The sequence below is a fragment of the Fundulus heteroclitus genome, chromosome 20, assembly GCF_011125445.2.
Source record: "Fundulus heteroclitus isolate FHET01 chromosome 20, MU-UCD_Fhet_4.1, whole genome shotgun sequence".
Classification (NCBI taxonomy): Eukaryota; Metazoa; Chordata; class Actinopteri; order Cyprinodontiformes; family Fundulidae; genus Fundulus; species Fundulus heteroclitus.
The window spans coordinates 14848764-14866680 of NC_046380.1; the positions used below are offsets into that span (position 1 = coordinate 14848764).

The following is a 17917-nucleotide window of genomic DNA, read 5'->3' on the forward strand; positions in this document are numbered from 1 at the left end:
AGACAGGCAGCAGTTTTGTACCAACAATATACCACCATCAATCCATTCTCTTCCGCTTATCCGGGGTCGGGTTGCGGGGGTAGCAGCTTCAGTAGGGAGGCCCAGACGTCCCTCTCCCCGGCCACTTGGGCCAGCTCCTCAGGAGGAATCCCAAGGCGTTCCCAGGCCAGCCGGGAGACATAGTCCCTCCAGCGTGTCCTGGGTCTTCCCCTGGGCCTCCTCCCGGTGGGACGTGCCCGGAACACCTCACCAGGGAGGCGTCCAGGAGGCATCCTGACCAGATGCCCGAGCCTCCTCAACTGGCTCCTCTCGACGTGGAGGAGCAGCGGCTCTACTCTGAGTCCTCCCCGGATGACTGAGCTCCTCACCCTATCTCTAAGGGAGAGCCCAGACACACTACGGAGAAAACTCATTTCAGCCGCTTGTATCCGGGATCTCGTTCTTTCGGTCACGACCCAAAGCTCGTGACCATAGATGAGGGTAGGAACGTAGATCGACCGGTAAATCAAGAGCTTCGCCTTTTGGCTCAGCTCTCTCTTCACCACAATGGATCGATATAGCGCCCGCTTCACAGCAGACGCCGCACCAATCCCAACTCCTCCTCTTGGTACAAGACATCCTCCCCAACCTGGAGAAGGCACTCCACCCTTTTTCTCAAGCTAAAGACCATGGCCTCAGATTTGGGGGCACCGATCCTCCATTACCACCATTTATAGTTATTATACTATAAGAATTAAGAGTACTTTCAAACACTTCTCTAGAGAAGGGTTCCTCCCCTTTCAATGAAAAAAGAAAAGTTGAATTAGCTTCCCTTTCTAAGAAGTAAAAAGATCATACAAGTAGCCAAGGCGATACCAGTGTGACCTCTGCAGGATCACAAGGCAAACTACTTTGGTCTGAAGGGACGAGTTGTGTAAAATTTCATGAGACACAGAACAAAAGGAAGACTACAAAGTTCTCTACAACTGGGCTGTTTCCTTTCGAGTTAGGCAAAGATTTCTTTATAAACGAGCACCTTTCCAAATATCTCTTGAATTGTTGAAGGCAGCTCACATTGTTTCACCGCATGCAGACTTGCACTGCACATTTTTGTTCCTTTTGCTACTCTTCCCCCAGTTAGTCATTTTTCTCCTCCTTTTTTATCTTTTTCCTTTCACCTTTTGCCTCTACAATGTCCTCACATCATCAGATAAAAACACAGTCAGCAAGGGGGCCTGTGGGGGTTTGTGGGAAAACCAGCCCTCATCTTTCATCTCCCTCTTCCAGGGCCCGATCTCCCTCGCTGTCGTCTCCTTCCCCCTCATCCCCCGTCTCCTTTTCACATCATCCACCCCTTCTCTCTCTCTTCCTCACTCCTCCAGCAACTTACTCTCAATCTTTTTCTCTCACCCTCCCAACTATCTCCAGGATTATCGATTTAGCGTAGGCTGTGATTGAGTCTCGCTGGGTGTTATGCGGGCCCTAAGGTGTCTTCTGAATGGAGAGCATCATGAGTTATGGACTAACTATAGTCACTCCACCACAACACCTGAATCACAGACAGAAGCTGCATCATCCACACACCCCCGTCTCCCTCTCTCTCTCTCTCGCTCTCTGACACAGACACACACTCGGAGAGAAGTGATTAAACATGAGGAGCGCGTGATCGCTGCCGAGTAAAAGTAGATTAGATTGAAGTGCTGAAAAGGACATAGTGAGAATATCTGTGGTGTTATGTGCCTGACTGAGACATGGCAGCGCAAACACGTCGCAGACTTCTTGCTCCACATTTCGGATCACGCTGGCAGACAGAGCGGCAAGCGGAAAGAAAGGTCGGGTTGGTTATGTTTCTGAGATGGAGCATCTCTGCCTCACAGATATTTTAAGGGAAGCCCGGATCATTTTGAATAAAGGTTATGTGGGGAAACTTAGTGCTCAGCACCGTACCAGTAGTAGGTAGTAACAGCAGTCTAGAGAATAAGGGAGAAATTCCCATAGAGGAATCAAACTATTTAACTGCAGCGGGGCTTCTTCAACCTAAGCCTCAAACATTTGCAAGCATAACTTTCACACTGTGCCAGTTTTGCATCAGACGCTTCCATTGAACACTAGTTGTGCTGTAAGAAAGTCTGTTGCAGCTCATATTCCGTAATTCCTGTTTTGCAAAGTGAAAAATGTACATCCACATGAGAGGACGCAGCAGAGCTGAAAAGGCTGCAGTGGGTGCGCTAGGCCCAATGGTGGTGCTGTGACACTGCCAAAGAAACATGCAAAAAAGCACAAGACACACGCAGACAACTCATGTGAAGTTAACGCAGCACCGTGGCAGGGGATCAGACGCAGGGGACACGCTGCTTAGAGCGGGCTCGTCCAAGATCGCTACCAACAGCCATGACAAAGCCGCAACACAAGGCGGCGCCATCTTTGTTGTTTTTTGTGAGCGTGTACAGACGCAAAAACCTATTTTTGGCACTAATGTAACCCCATAAAGTGAGTTCCATGCGGCTTACAGAGAGAGGCATAGCTACGATGTCGTTGTTTAAGAAAGGATGTGGCTTGCATGCACACAATAGAGAAATGAAATAGGCAATTTTAAATGTGTTCACTCTGGGACTCGGTTTCAAAAATGATTGTTTATGGTCTCCCAAAACACCGCATCCATGTGGACGCTCAGCTTAAACAACTAAATACCTTTGGGATACACCTAATTTCGTCTCCATTGGGACGGGGCCTAAAACTGCACAACGATGAAATGCAAAGGCAGTGCAGTGTAAAAGTCCATCAGATTTCAGTGACTGGTAATTGTGGTAGGCCTAATTGCCATTTTGTTATTGCTTTAGAGACTTGAAATCTTAGTCTAAAGTGATGTTAAAACATTATCTGCTCCATTTTTTTATTCACTCAGGTTGTTTTTCTCTGATATTAAAATGTGTTTAAAGACCTGAAACAAAAGCCAAAAGATAAAACGCTGCTAACTTGACTTTTTCTTCACTCTATCTGCTGTGACTACTGTAAACTGTAGGTAGATACTGACTCCTCATAATTATTCTGGTAAAAACAATAATCTTTTATCTCAGCGAACTGCTTGCTATGAATTTCCTTATCTGTAGTCTAAATAAGCAGCTCACCTGTATTACCTACAATCACCAAATGAAATGTTTGATTAATTTATGCAAGGCTACAAGCTTTCATGGCAAATGCTTTAGATTTTAATAATATTTGCATTGGTCATTGAATTAAATCCTGAATATGTGGGATCTTATCCTGTGTTTTAGAATTGCAACAGTCCTCACCTGTTGCCCGTCTTACAACAATTACTCATATCTTTGTGGAGCAGAAGATACAAAGTATTGAAACACTGTGCACCTTAGTTTATCAGTGTTGCGACATGATAAACTAAGGTGCAACACGACTGGGCAATACTTCTGGACTCGGTGCCTTCTCGTGTGTTGTCTTTATGCACAATGGACCTCAAACCAAGGTAGTGTGGATGCCGAGGAGCCAAATGTAAACAGTTGTGCAAAGATACACGATTAAAGTTTATTGAAGATATAATATTTGCTTACTAAAGGGCCGGCCCACCAAAGTTTTTTTTTTAAATAAAGAACAGTTGAAATCACAATGCGCTTGCCCACCACGCTCTCAGTAAACAGCCATGGTACACAAATCCAGTACAATGCAAAGTGCTTTACATAATTAAAACTTTGGAAAACAAAAGCGGAATAAAAGCAAGTAAAATGTAGAAAAATTTCCACAAAACAAAACAGAAAAATGTAAACTAAAAGCAAATATGAATCTAGTGTTGGTTGTCCTTGCTGGCTCACTGAAGGATTGCTGTGAATCTTTTCTGTTCAATAAATGGACAATATGAGTGAGCCTTTATAATTTTATGTATAAAAATTAAATTACGCTTAGCTTATATAAAATTAATTTTCTAGTGTGTTGGTTTATGCTAATTTATCTGTTTAATTTAACATTGATCAAAGTCAAATTGTATCCATCACAAAAAATGTAGTTGCTGCAAATAGGTGTTGAGTTTTTGTGCCCCACTTATCTTTTCCTGCCAGAGACGCCACTTAATGCTGGGAATAGAAAGGAAAACAGAGGGAAAACTGAGGCTAAAAAATAAAACAGGAAGTAATGACAAATCAGCAAGAATCACAACACAACAACACCCAGAGTATTGTTGGGTTCCATTTGCCCCGGCAAACGGAAATAGGAGTTCAGAATGGGGTAAACCCGAGTAAAAAGTGTTCCAGTTAACAAAGGGGTGTCCAAACTTTACGGCTTGTGGGCCGAAGTTGTCGAGTCAAAAATCCCTCAAGGGCCATAGAATTAATACAAATAAATGACATAACCAAAATATTTTTGTGATTTTTTTTTTAAACTTGTGCTACAAAATATGACAATTTTAAATAAACAACTTAGATTATCTATATTTAGCCAATTTTAAGAAATTAATTCCAATCAGATTTTGAGAGTTATTAAAAGGCAAATGTTTTCTGCTGTACCTAACATTCAATTATATTTGAACTTATCTGTAACAATTTTGCCGTAAATAAAAATAAGTTTCTATCTGCACCTGTGCTGACCGACCAAGTCTTTCTTGAAATGCAGTGTGAGGGGGCCGCACAAAATCAGCACAGGGGCCACAAAAGGACCCCGGGGGGCACTTTGGAGACCCCTCAGTTAACACAGTTGGAGAAGTCAGGATTCCAAAGGAAAAAAACGGGTGGGTTAGATATACAGGGCCTGTATATCTCTTGTTTCATCCCTGTGTCTGGACGCTCCTCCTCTCACCTCAGATGCATCATGGTCCTCTTTTAACCCGGTTACTGCAAGGCAGCACAGCTCTGCTGGGTCCAATGAAACTGTCTTCTAGCCTCCTTATGGGTCTCATGTCTTATAAACTAAACATGTTTTAACAGCTTACTGTTGTTGATTTTTCCGATGGGAAGCGGGGATTTCCGAGTTCCGACTGCAAATGGAAAGAAACGTACAATTTTCAGCAGAATACAAACCAGTAGGAAAACTAGAAACTGAGACAATGAATAGAAAGTTTCACAATGCAACCTTGATATATCAGTGATAATACACAGTTTAACTGTAAGAAAATATTTCTGAAACAACAAAACAATCTTTTAGAAAAAAATATGGACTTTTTCTTTAAAAAATATGTCATGTAATGTGTGCTCTAAAATCTGGATGTGATGCTCTGGTGATCTATGAATTGAGCCACCGAACAAACAAGAGGAAGGTTTGCATCCGCCAAAGTTGCTCAGATCCTTTCTTCAAAAACAAATCAGATCTAAATCGCATTTGTTACGGCATTTTTACGCGCCTCTGGGAGGCAGCGTGTGAAACTAACGGCTCAGAATCAAATAGTTCTTCACTGCTTCATTTAGGTAAATCTGCACATCAAGAGACAGGCAGCAGTTTATCAGCAAGAGTATATTTACGCCATTTACGGCTATATTATAAACACTTCTTCAGCCTTCAGTCATAAGATCATACATGCAGCCAAGCTGAAAGCAGCGTGACATCTGCAGGATCACGAGACAACCTAATTTGGTCAAAAGTGGTTGACAGGATGATAATAAGCAGGCTAAACACCAGTAGGATGCCACTTTGCTTCGTTGTAATTCTTACAGCAACAGTTAAAATGTTCTGCTCTATTCTTGTAACAAATCAATCACCTTCTAAACTTGCTTAATCTATAAAGGATCACAGCAAGGCGGCTTGGTTAGTAGTCAAGGGGCAAGGAGCCAGGTACATCCTGAATGAGCCCATCACTGAAATGTGAAGCTTTGCGTGCATCTCGGATTGATTTAGAGACACTCATCTATCTAACAAGGCTTTGAACACAGAGAGGAAGTCAAAATACCCAGAAAGATCCACACAGAAAGGCTCCAGCCGTGTTTCAAACCAAGGCCCTTCTTTTTACAAGGAGGCAGTGCAACCAGCCGCCCCACTGTGCAGCCCTAACTTTGTTCACGATTAGAATAAAGTTAAAAATTACATATAAAAACTGCGTCGAGAAGCTAACATTGTTAGAAATGGGTAGAGTTATCTGCGAAAACTGCAAAAGTCTGAAAAATACCCCCCAGAAATTACAAAATCAACAAGTCGTTTTCAAAGATGTTGAGTAAAGATATGGACTGACTGCTCTTGCGCCAGTGAATTTAACAGCATTCACCTAAAATGGTGAAATTGATTCCAGAGGCCAGGTCGACCTGACTCCTCCACCTAATGCACTAAACTCCCGGGTAGGCCTCATATATTATTGATGGTAGTTTTGGGAACCCACAACAGGTCTGCATAATTGATTAAACAGCAGCACTTTTCAGCGTCAGCGGCTCGCACCGGTTTGGCGTTGTTTCTCGCCGCGCGCTCGGGCTTGTAATACTTGCTGTAGCACCACCTCTGCACGCCTTACCTCCCGCAGCACCGCTCCTGCCCCCAAACGCAAACCGCTCATTGCAATTCGGGAACGCTATTAGGATTGGCCCCAGAGTCGGCCTCTGCTTAGCAAATAAATAATGGTAATGATGATGATCCCTCATCTTGTCACCGGGGCTCTCCCCGGGGGCCTGGCGGTGCAGGTGGAGGGAGCCTCTCTTGGCCTAATTGGTTCCAACCCTGCAGCCTTCTCTCCTTCTCCGCCTCCCTTCCTCTCTCTTTCTCTCTCTGTCTCTGTGGGCCTCAGGACTCGGTCTCTAAACTTGTGTTGTCGCTTTATGTGTATGGGTGTCACCACCAGCCTTCAATTTATTACAGCACGCGGATAAAATCCCATGTATTAACCAGCACTTATGTATTTATGTGTCTTGTTCGCCTCTGATGGACGGACAGACTGGAAAACACCCACAGGCACAATTTAATGCCCCTGTCACTGCTTTGCCCGTGTGGCGTCTGCTCCGCCGGGCAGCTGCTTTTATATTAACACCCTGAACTGATTAATGGTCCCAGTCAGGAAGCCGTTTCTGTCTGTATGACTGTCTGGTCCAAAAACACTGACCCCCTGACACCATCACCTACACGCCATTACATTTCTTTTCTTTACTTTTTTTCTTTTTATCTCGCTGTTTATATCTCAGAAGTCATTTCAAACACGTGAAAAATGGAGATTAATATTTATTCAAACCAGATTAGATCCTTCAATACTAACACTTCTGTACTAAAAATAATGGATCATGAAATTAGAAGAAGAAGAAAAAAGCAAAAGCCTGCACAGGCGCTTGAAAGTAAAAACTTTCTAAAAATAAATCTCCTCTAAAAGCTCGGCAAAAGGCCTGAAAAACGGAAATGTTGCCCCTGACACCTGGAGAGAGAGAGAGAGAGAGAGAGAAAAAAGAGGCAACATTAGCATCGGCCCAGTGAGGAGGATTTGTGAAATATTTCTCTAAAGATCAATACCTGCTCTGCTACAGTAGGCAAAGAGGATCTCTAATATAGTTTTATGTTATTATTTTTCCTCACACATTGCAGCATTTCTCAGCGGCTGGCGGAGGGAAGATGGATTTTCTCTTCGACTGGATGCTAAATGTGATTCTGAACGTGGCGGTTCAATGAGACGATGCAGAGTCTGCGCTCTTAAAAAAGGGATGCGTCTCTCTCGGCACGTCCACGGCTGCAAGCCTGACGCACGGCCAAGTTGTGATTCGTTTTTTTTTTAACGCTTGTGTAATGCTTTTCTGAAACAATTTGCAAATGACAAACTTATTGGTTCTGCGACGCTTGCAGTAATGAGGATCACAAATTTAAAAAAAAAAAAGGTGTGGGGGGTGTTTTAACCTTTAGGTTGATTAAATGGCAATAATTAAAATGTCACTTAGCACCACCAAACTGTTATAAAAACTTTAATCCCGTAACATGATTCCTCACCTCTCCAACACATATGTTTTTAACTTATAGAGCCAGATTCTTCACCTTAAATCCAAATCTAAATCTAAAATCTGGCTCACAACTGTGCACCATGTTGGGTCAGTGGCACTTTGAGCAGGACTTGCTTTGTTTCCGGTACAACAGCGACCTCTGTTGGATAATATTAACATTACATTTTGTGATTTAAGGGAGTTTTTCACTTGGTTTGAGGGGAGACCTCAAATGTTTTGACCGTTTCCATTGTGTTGGTCTGGGAGAAATTCTTAATCTATTCCCAGTCCCAATAAATAGATAAGCGTCCCTCAGCTTAGTGAATAGCTTTGTCTAGTTTAACTCTGAGTAAAAATCACTGGATGTTTGGGCTCCTATCATATTACAGGTGCTGGTCATATAATTAAAATATCATGAAAAAGGTGTTTTTTTCAGTAATTCCATTCAAAAAGTGAAACGTGTATATTATATTCATTCATTACACACACACTGCCACATTTCAGGTGTTTATTTCTTTTCATTTTGATGATTATCACTGACAACTGATGAACACCCCAAATTCAGTTTCTCAGAAAACTAGAATATTGTGAAAAGATCCAAAATCGAAGACACCTGGTGCCACACTCTAATCTGCTAATTAACTAAAAACACTTGCAAAACCTTTAAGTTGTCTCTCAGTCTAGCTCTGTAGGCGACACCATCATAGGGACGACTGCTCATTTAACAGTTGTCCAAAAGACGACCACTGCCACCTTGCACATGGACATCAAACAAAAAAAGGTCATTGCTAAAGAGGCTGGCTGTTTACAAACCTCTGTGTCCAAACACATTAATAGAGAGGCGAAGGGACGGAAAAGATGCGGTAGAAAAAAGTGTCCAAGCAACATGGATGACCGCACCCTGGAGAGGATTTGACACTTCAGGCACAAATGGATGCAGAAACTCAGCAGTTGGCAAGGTTAGGTTGAATTTATTTTGTGGTTCTCTTTGTCAGACAGGCAGTGGTCAGATCTGTAAGTTCAGTCAGCGGTTAGGGCAATCCTTGTAATCAGTGTCAGACGAGCAGGAGGTTCAAGCCAGGGAATCCAAGCTGGCAGGTGAGGAAGCAGGTTCAGGCAGGCAGAGGAACTGCTACTACCAATCCACCGTTTACAGCTTGGTCCTCCAACTAATTTCAAAGAGATTACACAAGCTGTCTCATCATGATTCAGGTGACCTGACCAAGTATTCCACTCACACCAAGTAAAAGAGCCTATAACGACCCAGGACAGTGATGTGTGTGTCGTTGATTTGCATCTGACTTAGAATGCGCTTAGGAGGATGGGCCATCCATGTCCTTAGAAACAGCAGCGACAAAGACTCCTGGATAGGTCTCAAAACATTCTCAAAAAGAACCGCACAAAGGTCCTGTTGCCTCCAATTTAAGCCTATTTGCTGTTACAATGAGCCGAATAACTGAGAATTTGCACAGGCGTCTTTCTTCTTTAAGAAAAAGTTCCCCTTTCAGCATCTCTATTTACATTGGCCTCCTGTTCTGGCGTGCCAGATTTGTACCATTTTTTTTATTGCAAATTGCACAAACTTGCTGAGGGCTGCAAATGTCCTACAGGTTCCACTTTGGACACCTATATTGGATCTGATTATAATTTTTTAAAATATGAATGGATTTGCTTTGTCTTGTAAGATGACAGCTTTGAATTAGATACATTGAAATGAACTGAACTAGAATTAAAAACATGAGGTTTTAAATGTTACTGAAGGTTATAAATGAGCCCATTATTCAATGTTCAGCTGAACTGGCGGTTCGGTTGTCAATGCACCCCTGACAGATGTAAAAATTCTCCTGAACCGAGCAGATTTGTCGCCACAGTCTGAGCTGTCACCACCGCTGTGCCCTCGGACTTTCACCAGTGTCCTCACTTATTCGTGAAGATACCGAAACACCCACAGACACACTCTCACACAAACCACCAACCACTTTGGCAATCCTCCTTCATCCCTCCTGTCTGGAGTGGCAAGGTCGCAGGAGTTTTGGAGATGACAACACAGCTGCTGTGTTTTCTTCCTCTCAGTGATTCGGTCCAGAGCGGCATGAAGCGGACACCGTTTCCCAGTAGCAAGTGACCCGTGTCTGAGGGGGTGCTCTCTTCTCCAATCAGAGGACTGCCGAAGCCTGGCGGCGCTACCAGCGCAGGCCTTGTTGCACCTTTCGTCTGACAGACGACAGTGGAAACGAGGAGGCGTGACTGTGTGGCTCTTCCTCTGCTTCAGAGCTCAGTTGTTGAGCTCGTAAAGGAGAGGAAACCAAACAAGGAGGGGAACAAATCTGTATCTGCACATACAGAAATATGTCACGTACAAGAATCAAGGAGCTGATTGTTCAGCGATGATGATCACGTGATCAGCTAGAGAAGTAAAATTTTTTAATTCAATTCAATTTTATTTATATAGCGCCAATTCATGAAACATGTCATCTCGAGGCACTTTACAAAGTCAAAATCAATCATATTATACAGATTGGTCAAAAATTTCCTATATAAGGAAACCAGTTGATTGCTTCAAAGTCCCGACAAGCAGCATTCACTCCTGGAGAACCGTAGAGCTACAGGGAGAGTTGTCTGCATTGTCCATGGCTTTGCAGCAATCCCTCATACTGAGCAAGCATAAAGCGACAGTGGAAAGAAAAACCACCCATTAGCGGGAAGGAAAAACCTCCACCAGAACCGGGCTCAGTATGAACGGTCATCTGCCTCGACCGACTGGGGTTACAGAAGACAGAGCAGAGACACAATAAGAGAGACAAACAAGCACAGAAGCACACATTGATCTAGTAATCTGTTCTACAATAAATGGTAATAGCGGGTGAGCCGTCTTCTCTGGATGATGTCACAGCTAACAGAACATCAGACCAGGTGTACCTACTATGAAGAAAAAGAGAGAGAGAACAAAAAGTTAAAAGCTGAAATGACAACAGTCATTTCAATGTAATACAATGCAAATCTGGAGAACAGTAGAAATCAGTAGTGAGAAAAATAGACCCTGATGTCCTCCAGTAGCCTAAGCCTATAGCAGCATAACTATAGAGGTAGCTCAGGGTAACATGAGCCACTCTAACTGTAAGCTTTATCAAAAAGCTAACTTACGGTGACCCACGGACACGTCTGGAGGGTTTCCTCGGATAAACAAATGCAGGAATCAGCTTTCCTGATCGAACTGACATCCCTTCACTCTGCAAACCAGTTTGATTACAGCGCGGTGCGAACGACTACAGAAAAAAAACGCTCTGCATTCTTTGGAAGACCTGAAAATGCTCCTGCCTCATAATTCTCTCTGTTGTTTGTGAAAATAGAATATAATATAGGGACACAGCTCAAGAAGTGGCAAAAATATTCAGCTCTTCTTCTATCTATTTGTTTTCATCGTTTTTCCTCTGATCAGACAAAACTCTGCCACACCCGTGTCTCTGGTTAAACCATATACTCGCAAATTAAACCACATTTAAAATTTTGATCAGTTTGTGGAGGTTAAAATGTTTTTTCACATATTTAAATGGTCATGGATAGGCTGGTGACCGCCGGGGACAGCCACCAGCCTGAAATGCAGCACTAGAGAGAGGGTTGTGTTTGGCTATTTCTCTCTGGTTTTTAGCGCCTAGTTTGTAGCATTCAGCCTCCCTGTGTTTGCTGACATAAACTCATACATGCATCCCCATCTGTAGTTATAGTCCTCAATTTCACTTGGTGTTACCAGATTCTCTGTGTCAGAAAAACACACCCATGTCATGCTGTGCTGCTGCCTTTTTTTTTTTCCTCAGTCAGAAGTAAATTTGATTAATTTGAGGTTCTTGCCTTCTGGTGGCAACTGATTTGGAAACATCTTTCTGAACAGGAAGCGTATTGCAGACTACTGAAGTCAAAAGTTGTCCAACTTTACTCGATAGAACAAATTTGTGATGAATTAGAGCAGATGCTGCAAGCCAGGACTCTTTTTGTCCAATGTCAGTCGGACCTTGTTAATGTACTTCTGGGAAAATTGTAAATAAATAAATAAATAAATGGAAAAGAACACAAAAAGAACAACTCAACCTTAAAGAAGCCTTCCCAGAAGAGCTGCTAATAGGGGACAGACAATGGATTAAAACCAGGGAGAGACTCAAGCTTGAATGTGTGTAAAGGCACATGAGCAAATATGTTTGGGAACGTGGTGTACCTGAGAACTAAATAAGTCATAGGTTGAAGCATCACACTCAATCAATCCATCAGTCCCTTGTGGTAAATTTAGTAATTGAAACAAGTGTTATATGTTCTGTTTTTTTAGTGAAAACTACCCCTCAAATATAAATTATTGAGCAAGTTTAAATTAGAAACGCATTCACATTCACTTTAACCAGTCAAGCCAATATTGTTAATGTACTCCAACACCTCTAAGGGGAAGTAGGATTCAACAGATGGAAATTAGGAGCAATTAGCTAAATTTAATTATTTCTGATAAAAATAACTAAAACATTGTTTTGTGGAGAAGTAAAGGTATCTTTTTAGATGGACTATGGTTAAATGTCACACACCATCTCTCTGTGTTGCTCTCCAGTCTCTTGTTTACAAAGCCGGACCGGCCGTGTGTGCACGTACATGCACGTGAACAGCTGCCACTCAGGGCTTAGCCCCTCCCTTCCCATAAAATGCCAATGCCAGAGTAGTGCTGCCTTGGCACAAAATGGCGGAGAGCGCTACCATCAGATCAAAACGTTTTCTTGCTAACAACATTATAAAGTTATGAGTTACTTACTTCTTCACTAGACATGTTCCTATGAAAAGTAATGTTGTTTTGCTGTGTTTTATCCTTAGCAAATATGCAGATACAAGGCAACGGGTGAAAAGGGAAGTAAAGGGGGGGGGGATTGCAACTCGAGGGGAGGTAGAGAGAGGTGCGGCTTGATACAAATCTTGTATCAAGCCACTTATTGCTCCTTTAAGTTGTCTCTAAAGTCTCTAAAGTAGAATGGAAGGCAGATCCTTTAGCTATTAGGCTCCTCTCTTGTGGGACCGACTCCCAGTTTTGGTCCGTTAGGCAGACACCCTATCTACTTTTAAGACTAGGTTTAAAACTTTCCTTTTTGACAAAGCTCATAGTTAGAGTGGCTTAGGTTACCCTGAGCTATCTCTATAGTTATGCTGCTATAGGCTTAGGCTGCTGGAGGACATCAGGGACATCATTTGTTCTCTGTCTTATTTCTTCAGAGTAGGTACACCTGGTCTGGCGTTCTGTTAGCTGTGACATCATCCAGGGGAGGCAGATAATTTGCTTTCATCATATAACATAGAAAGGATTCCTGTATTAATGTGTGCTTCTGTGCTTTTTGTGTCTCTGCTCTGTCTTCTCTAACCTCCAGTCGATCGAGGCAGATGACCGTTAATACTGAGCCTGGTTCTGCATGAGGTTTTCTTCCCAGGTAAAGGGGAGTTTTCCTCTCCACTGTCGCTTCATGCATGCTCGGTATGAGGGATTGCTGCAAAGCCATTGTCAATGCAGACGACTTTCCCTTTGGCTCTACGCTCTTTCATGATGAGTGAATGCTGCTTGACAAGACTTGATGCAATGTGCTGGGTTTACTTAGATTAGAAACTTTTTGACCAATCTGTATGATTTAATTGATTTTGACTTTATAAAATGCCTTGAGATGAGATGACATATGTTGTGAATTGGCACCATATAAATAACATTTAAGTGAATTCTTTCCTTGGTTACTTTTGCTTCCCTTTCATTGGGCAGAGTATGGATAGTCCCCCATTTCAACAGAAAACGGCAAATAGAGTGATCTATGGTCATCTTTGCTTGTTTTACACTCCACCACCAACAGCATGTCTTCATATAGAAGACACATAGGGAAAACACATATGGCTGACAAGTTTGTCCCCTTTCGGCTACTGAAATCAGAAATAGACGGAACAAAGCGCCTCCCCAGTGGATGCATTGCCACTTATGTATTTATAAATGTTTAATTCTAAGTTATGAGAAGGCTTTCATTTTTGATGCGATGTTACTAGATTTTGCCACAATATGTATTTATAAAAGCAATTCTTAATTTTTGCTAATTAAAAGCCATATTAGTTATACACTGTCCCTTTAATGATATAACAATGATCATCAGATAATTAAGGTAAGTTGCAAAAAGGAGTGGGATGGAATTTACATATTTCTAAAACCAAACCACAACAATTTAAAACTCAATCAAAATGTTAAATTAAACCAACCAACTTTTTTTTCTCTCTTTTTTTTAAAAAAAATCATCCCTACAATAAGAAGTTACAAGCTAAATTCAGGAACTTTAAAAGGGCCAGCACTTACACACACACACACACAAAAAAGAATAGAAAAAAAGACAAACAGGTACGTGAAAGAACCAAACTGAACTAGGAAACTATGCAGGTCTCACAAAAAAGTATTTGGTCACCACCAGCCCTTTAGACCACACAATAAGAGTTTCTGCAGCAAAAGATCATTCATATTTAAACACTGTGGCGAGTTCCCTGGTACTGGGAAAACACCAGCAGATGGCAATGTAAACACCAAAAAGCACAGGCAACACTGCTGAGGTTGTGCAGCATGCACACTGTGGACATTTATATGTTATTGGACTTCTTGTAGTTCTGTCAATATGAATAGAAACCCACCTCACAGTTAATGTTTCATTTTACACGATTGCTACTACAAACTGCATATATGAAGAAGCCTCTGCCAAAATACCAAAAACTGCAGGAGCTTAACTTAAAAACGACACCAAAGGATTGGCTCCTGAAGGGAGGGGAGGTTCTTCTTTGCCTTCGGCATCTGTCTCTGTGAGCATCTGGGAGGAATGTGAGTTTTGTTGCAGCTTTTGTCAGGGCTGGAATCACTGTTATGAGAACCTAAAACTGTTTTCAAGGTGAGATTCCTGCAGCAGAGTGCAATCTGCCGACGTGACAAATTGTCTCAGCATCAGAGCAGCAACACCTCTAAAGTCATTGCTGGTCATTGGGTCGGAGGCCGTGTAGTACCTGGACTCCTAAACCAGAGATGACACAAAAAGCATCTTAACTGGGCTAAAAATAATCTGAAAATAATCCTATTTTCAGATTAAAGCATTTGGAAATCAATCTCCTAGTTTGGAGGAAGAGTGGAGAAGCAATGTCTGACCCTTGTGCATTCAATGAATATGTGGAGAGCGATATCCTCGCTGGTGTCGGTCCACTGTGTTGCATCAGTCTGTGCAGTTCTCTGTTGACAAGCTAGCCTGTTTTTTTCCAGCAGGACCCTGCGTATCCCCACACTGCCCAAAGTGCAAAAACACACATTTAAGGGCCATGGATCATTAATGTCAAGTTTCACTTATTGTTTGGGTTTCTGACAGAGAACTCATGACACCCACAGATAAAAACCCACTCATTCAAAGATTCAATAAAAGTCCACTTGAGTTTTGTTTTGTGTCTCCAGACTTTCGTAGTTTAGGGTTTTACGCTTAAACTTTGCAGTTCTTGAATTGTTTGGTTTGAATAGCAAACATCAAAACTCCCCATTTGTCTGAATTTTTACCAATACAAAAAGGTTTGACAGATGACAAGCTGTACTTAAAATCTGGTTTTAATTTAGAATAATTCAGTTCAGACAGCACAAGAAGTAAAACTGTGTGGGATTTGTGGTCAATCTTTTGTGCTTCTCAGGGTACTTTGGCCTTTTCCCACAGTCCAAAAAACACGACTGTTCTGACTCCGTAGTTTTTTAACTGTCCCAAATGAGCTTTGTCTACAATGAGCTTTGCTTCACAATTCTTTAAAGTTATTTGTGCTGCTGGTCCACATTTTTCTGTTACTTTTTCCTTCCACCCAATTTTCCAATAATCATCCTTGGATAGAGCATCCTGTAAACACCTACCTTCTTTATCAATGACTTTTTGGGGCTTACTCACGTTGCATCAGTAGTAATTATCTGCTGGATATCTGCCAACTCAGCAGTTAACCATGACTGTGTTGGCCTTAACATTTCTGAAATAAAACCCCTTTTTAAATCGGTCTTGTGTAATTTCTTAAGAACCGGAATTTGGTGTTTTCATGAACTGCTAATGACAATAACAAATAAATGCCTAAAATATAGATTATTGTGTGTAAAACGCAACATGAGTCACTTTTTTTTTAACTGGAGGCTTAAAATAACCTTTTTTTTTTTGATGATATTGAAATTTACCGAGATCAAATAAATGCTAACAGCTTCAGTGAATTCAAACAAACCACAGGACGCCAAACGTGTTTTTATAGATTTTTCAACTTTTATATTTTTAAAAACAAACAAAAATAACAGATTAAATAAAATTTACAGTAGACATATGCAATCATTGTGCACTTTAACTACTTCTTCTGATACGTTCTGCACGGCTGTCAACGAAAAACGCAAACACAATGGGGACGTCGGGCTGGAGATCAGGGGGGTGGGGGGGGGGTATGGGGGGGTATGGGGGAGATGGGGGGGGGGAGTTGTCGGGAGAGAGGAAGAGGAGTGAAGAAGTGAGGTAGAGGGCAGCGAAGAGGAGCAGGGATGAAAAGGAAGCAGTAAAGGAGAAAGGAAGGCCTAAACTTCGTCACTCGGGAACGAAAGAAAAATCACTGAATATATAGATTTCTTTAATTCCTTACATCAATTATATAAATATATTGAACCCTCAAAAAAGGAAAACTTCTGAGAAAAAAAAAAAAAAAAACAGCGCAATACAGAAACCCACAACAGCAGTAAGGCAAACAGAAAGCAAGAGAGGAGAGCGCAGTGACGCTACATGAGAGGAAGAGGTGAGCAGAGAAAGCTAGGAGGAGGTCAGAGAGATGGCGGCCGGGGAGAGCGGAAAGAGCGCGCATCTGTGCGGATGAGAATTTATAAATATGCGAGATTCAGAGACAACCGGGCCGCGGAGAGCAGAGGAAGGGGGAGAAAGCGGCAGCAGAAAACAGAGGAGGGGGGGGGTGGTGGAGGGAGGGGGTTGAGGAGGAAGAGGTTTGACTGAGATCGACTGTTCAGTGTGTGTTTGTTGTGTGCTACGTGACCCTGTTGCCTGCACCTCTGTGCGTCTGTGTGGCGTCGCGAGTGTTCTCGTTTTCATGGCGGTAACACGTCCCACAGCAACAGTGAAACACATGCTCGCGTGTCTTGTGTGCTCTTCTGCTTTATAAATACAAAACAAAAACCAATGAATAAAAACAAACAACGAAAATCTGATTTGCAACCAAACACCAGCCACCTCATGATTCACACCTTCTTCCCTTTTATACATTTGACACATCATTTAACTCCAAGTTGTGTTTTTTTTTTGTTTGTTTTGTTTTTTTCTCCCCATTTTAAATTGTACACTAACAGCAGTCCCCCTCAGTTGTCCTTGCTTTCCCACCAAAGGTCTCTGTGTCTCTCTGGGCGTTTCCTCCCCGCCGCCTCTCCTCTCTCACTGAGAGCTGGCTCTCTCCAGCACGCGCAGGTCATAGTTCTTTTTGGCGGCCCTAAGTTTGAAGAGGCTGGCTCCGCTGTTGTTGAGTTTGAAGGAAGCACTCTGGGCAGCCATGGTGGTGGGGAACACTGCCACTACTGTGTAGAGGTGCGCTGGATCGTGGCCATCTCCCTTCCCTCCGCCGGCTCCCATGCCGACCCCAGACATGCCGCTGGCTCCGGCGCAGGGGCCACAGCCTCCGGCTACTCCTCGGCCTCCCTGGGGCTCCTTCAGCCACTGGATCTTAGCGCCGCACATCGACAGCTGGTTGAAAAGCTTTTCAGCCTCCGGACGGGAAATCCCCTCCGGCAGGTCGGTTACCTCCAGTACTCGACTCACGACTGGACAGGAAGCAGAGACAGAGAACAAACTCCGATACTTAATAAGTCCAAAAGTCAAAAAGAACTATTACAATTTATCTGCTTTTTTTTTTTAGCTCTGGCATGACCCCAGATTGCCTAACCTGAGTGCTTTACTACAACGTGACGAAGATGATGGTGAGGGCTGAAAAGATTGTTCAAATTCTCTGCCTTAATCATTGAATCGGTTTTATTTACTGACATT

General features: G+C 42.5%; 1 protein-coding gene across 19 annotated transcripts in view; it reads right to left on the reverse strand.

The window, feature by feature from the left end:
• Positions 1-16131: 16131 nt before the first annotated feature.
• The window catches only part of LOC105930893 (R3H domain-containing protein 2), a 72478-nt gene continuing 70692 nt past the window's right edge, over positions 16132-17917 (reverse strand). For 18 of the 19 annotated variants that reach the window (XM_036151317.1, XM_036151316.1, XM_036151334.1 and 15 more), the window contains one exon: positions 16132-17694. In XM_036151317.1, coding sequence (XP_036007210.1) covers positions 17312-17694 — 383 coding nt within the window. In that variant the 3' untranslated portion in view covers positions 16132-17311. The remainder of the gene's footprint in view (positions 17695-17917) is intronic. The other variant, XM_036151322.1, reaches the window with a different exon arrangement.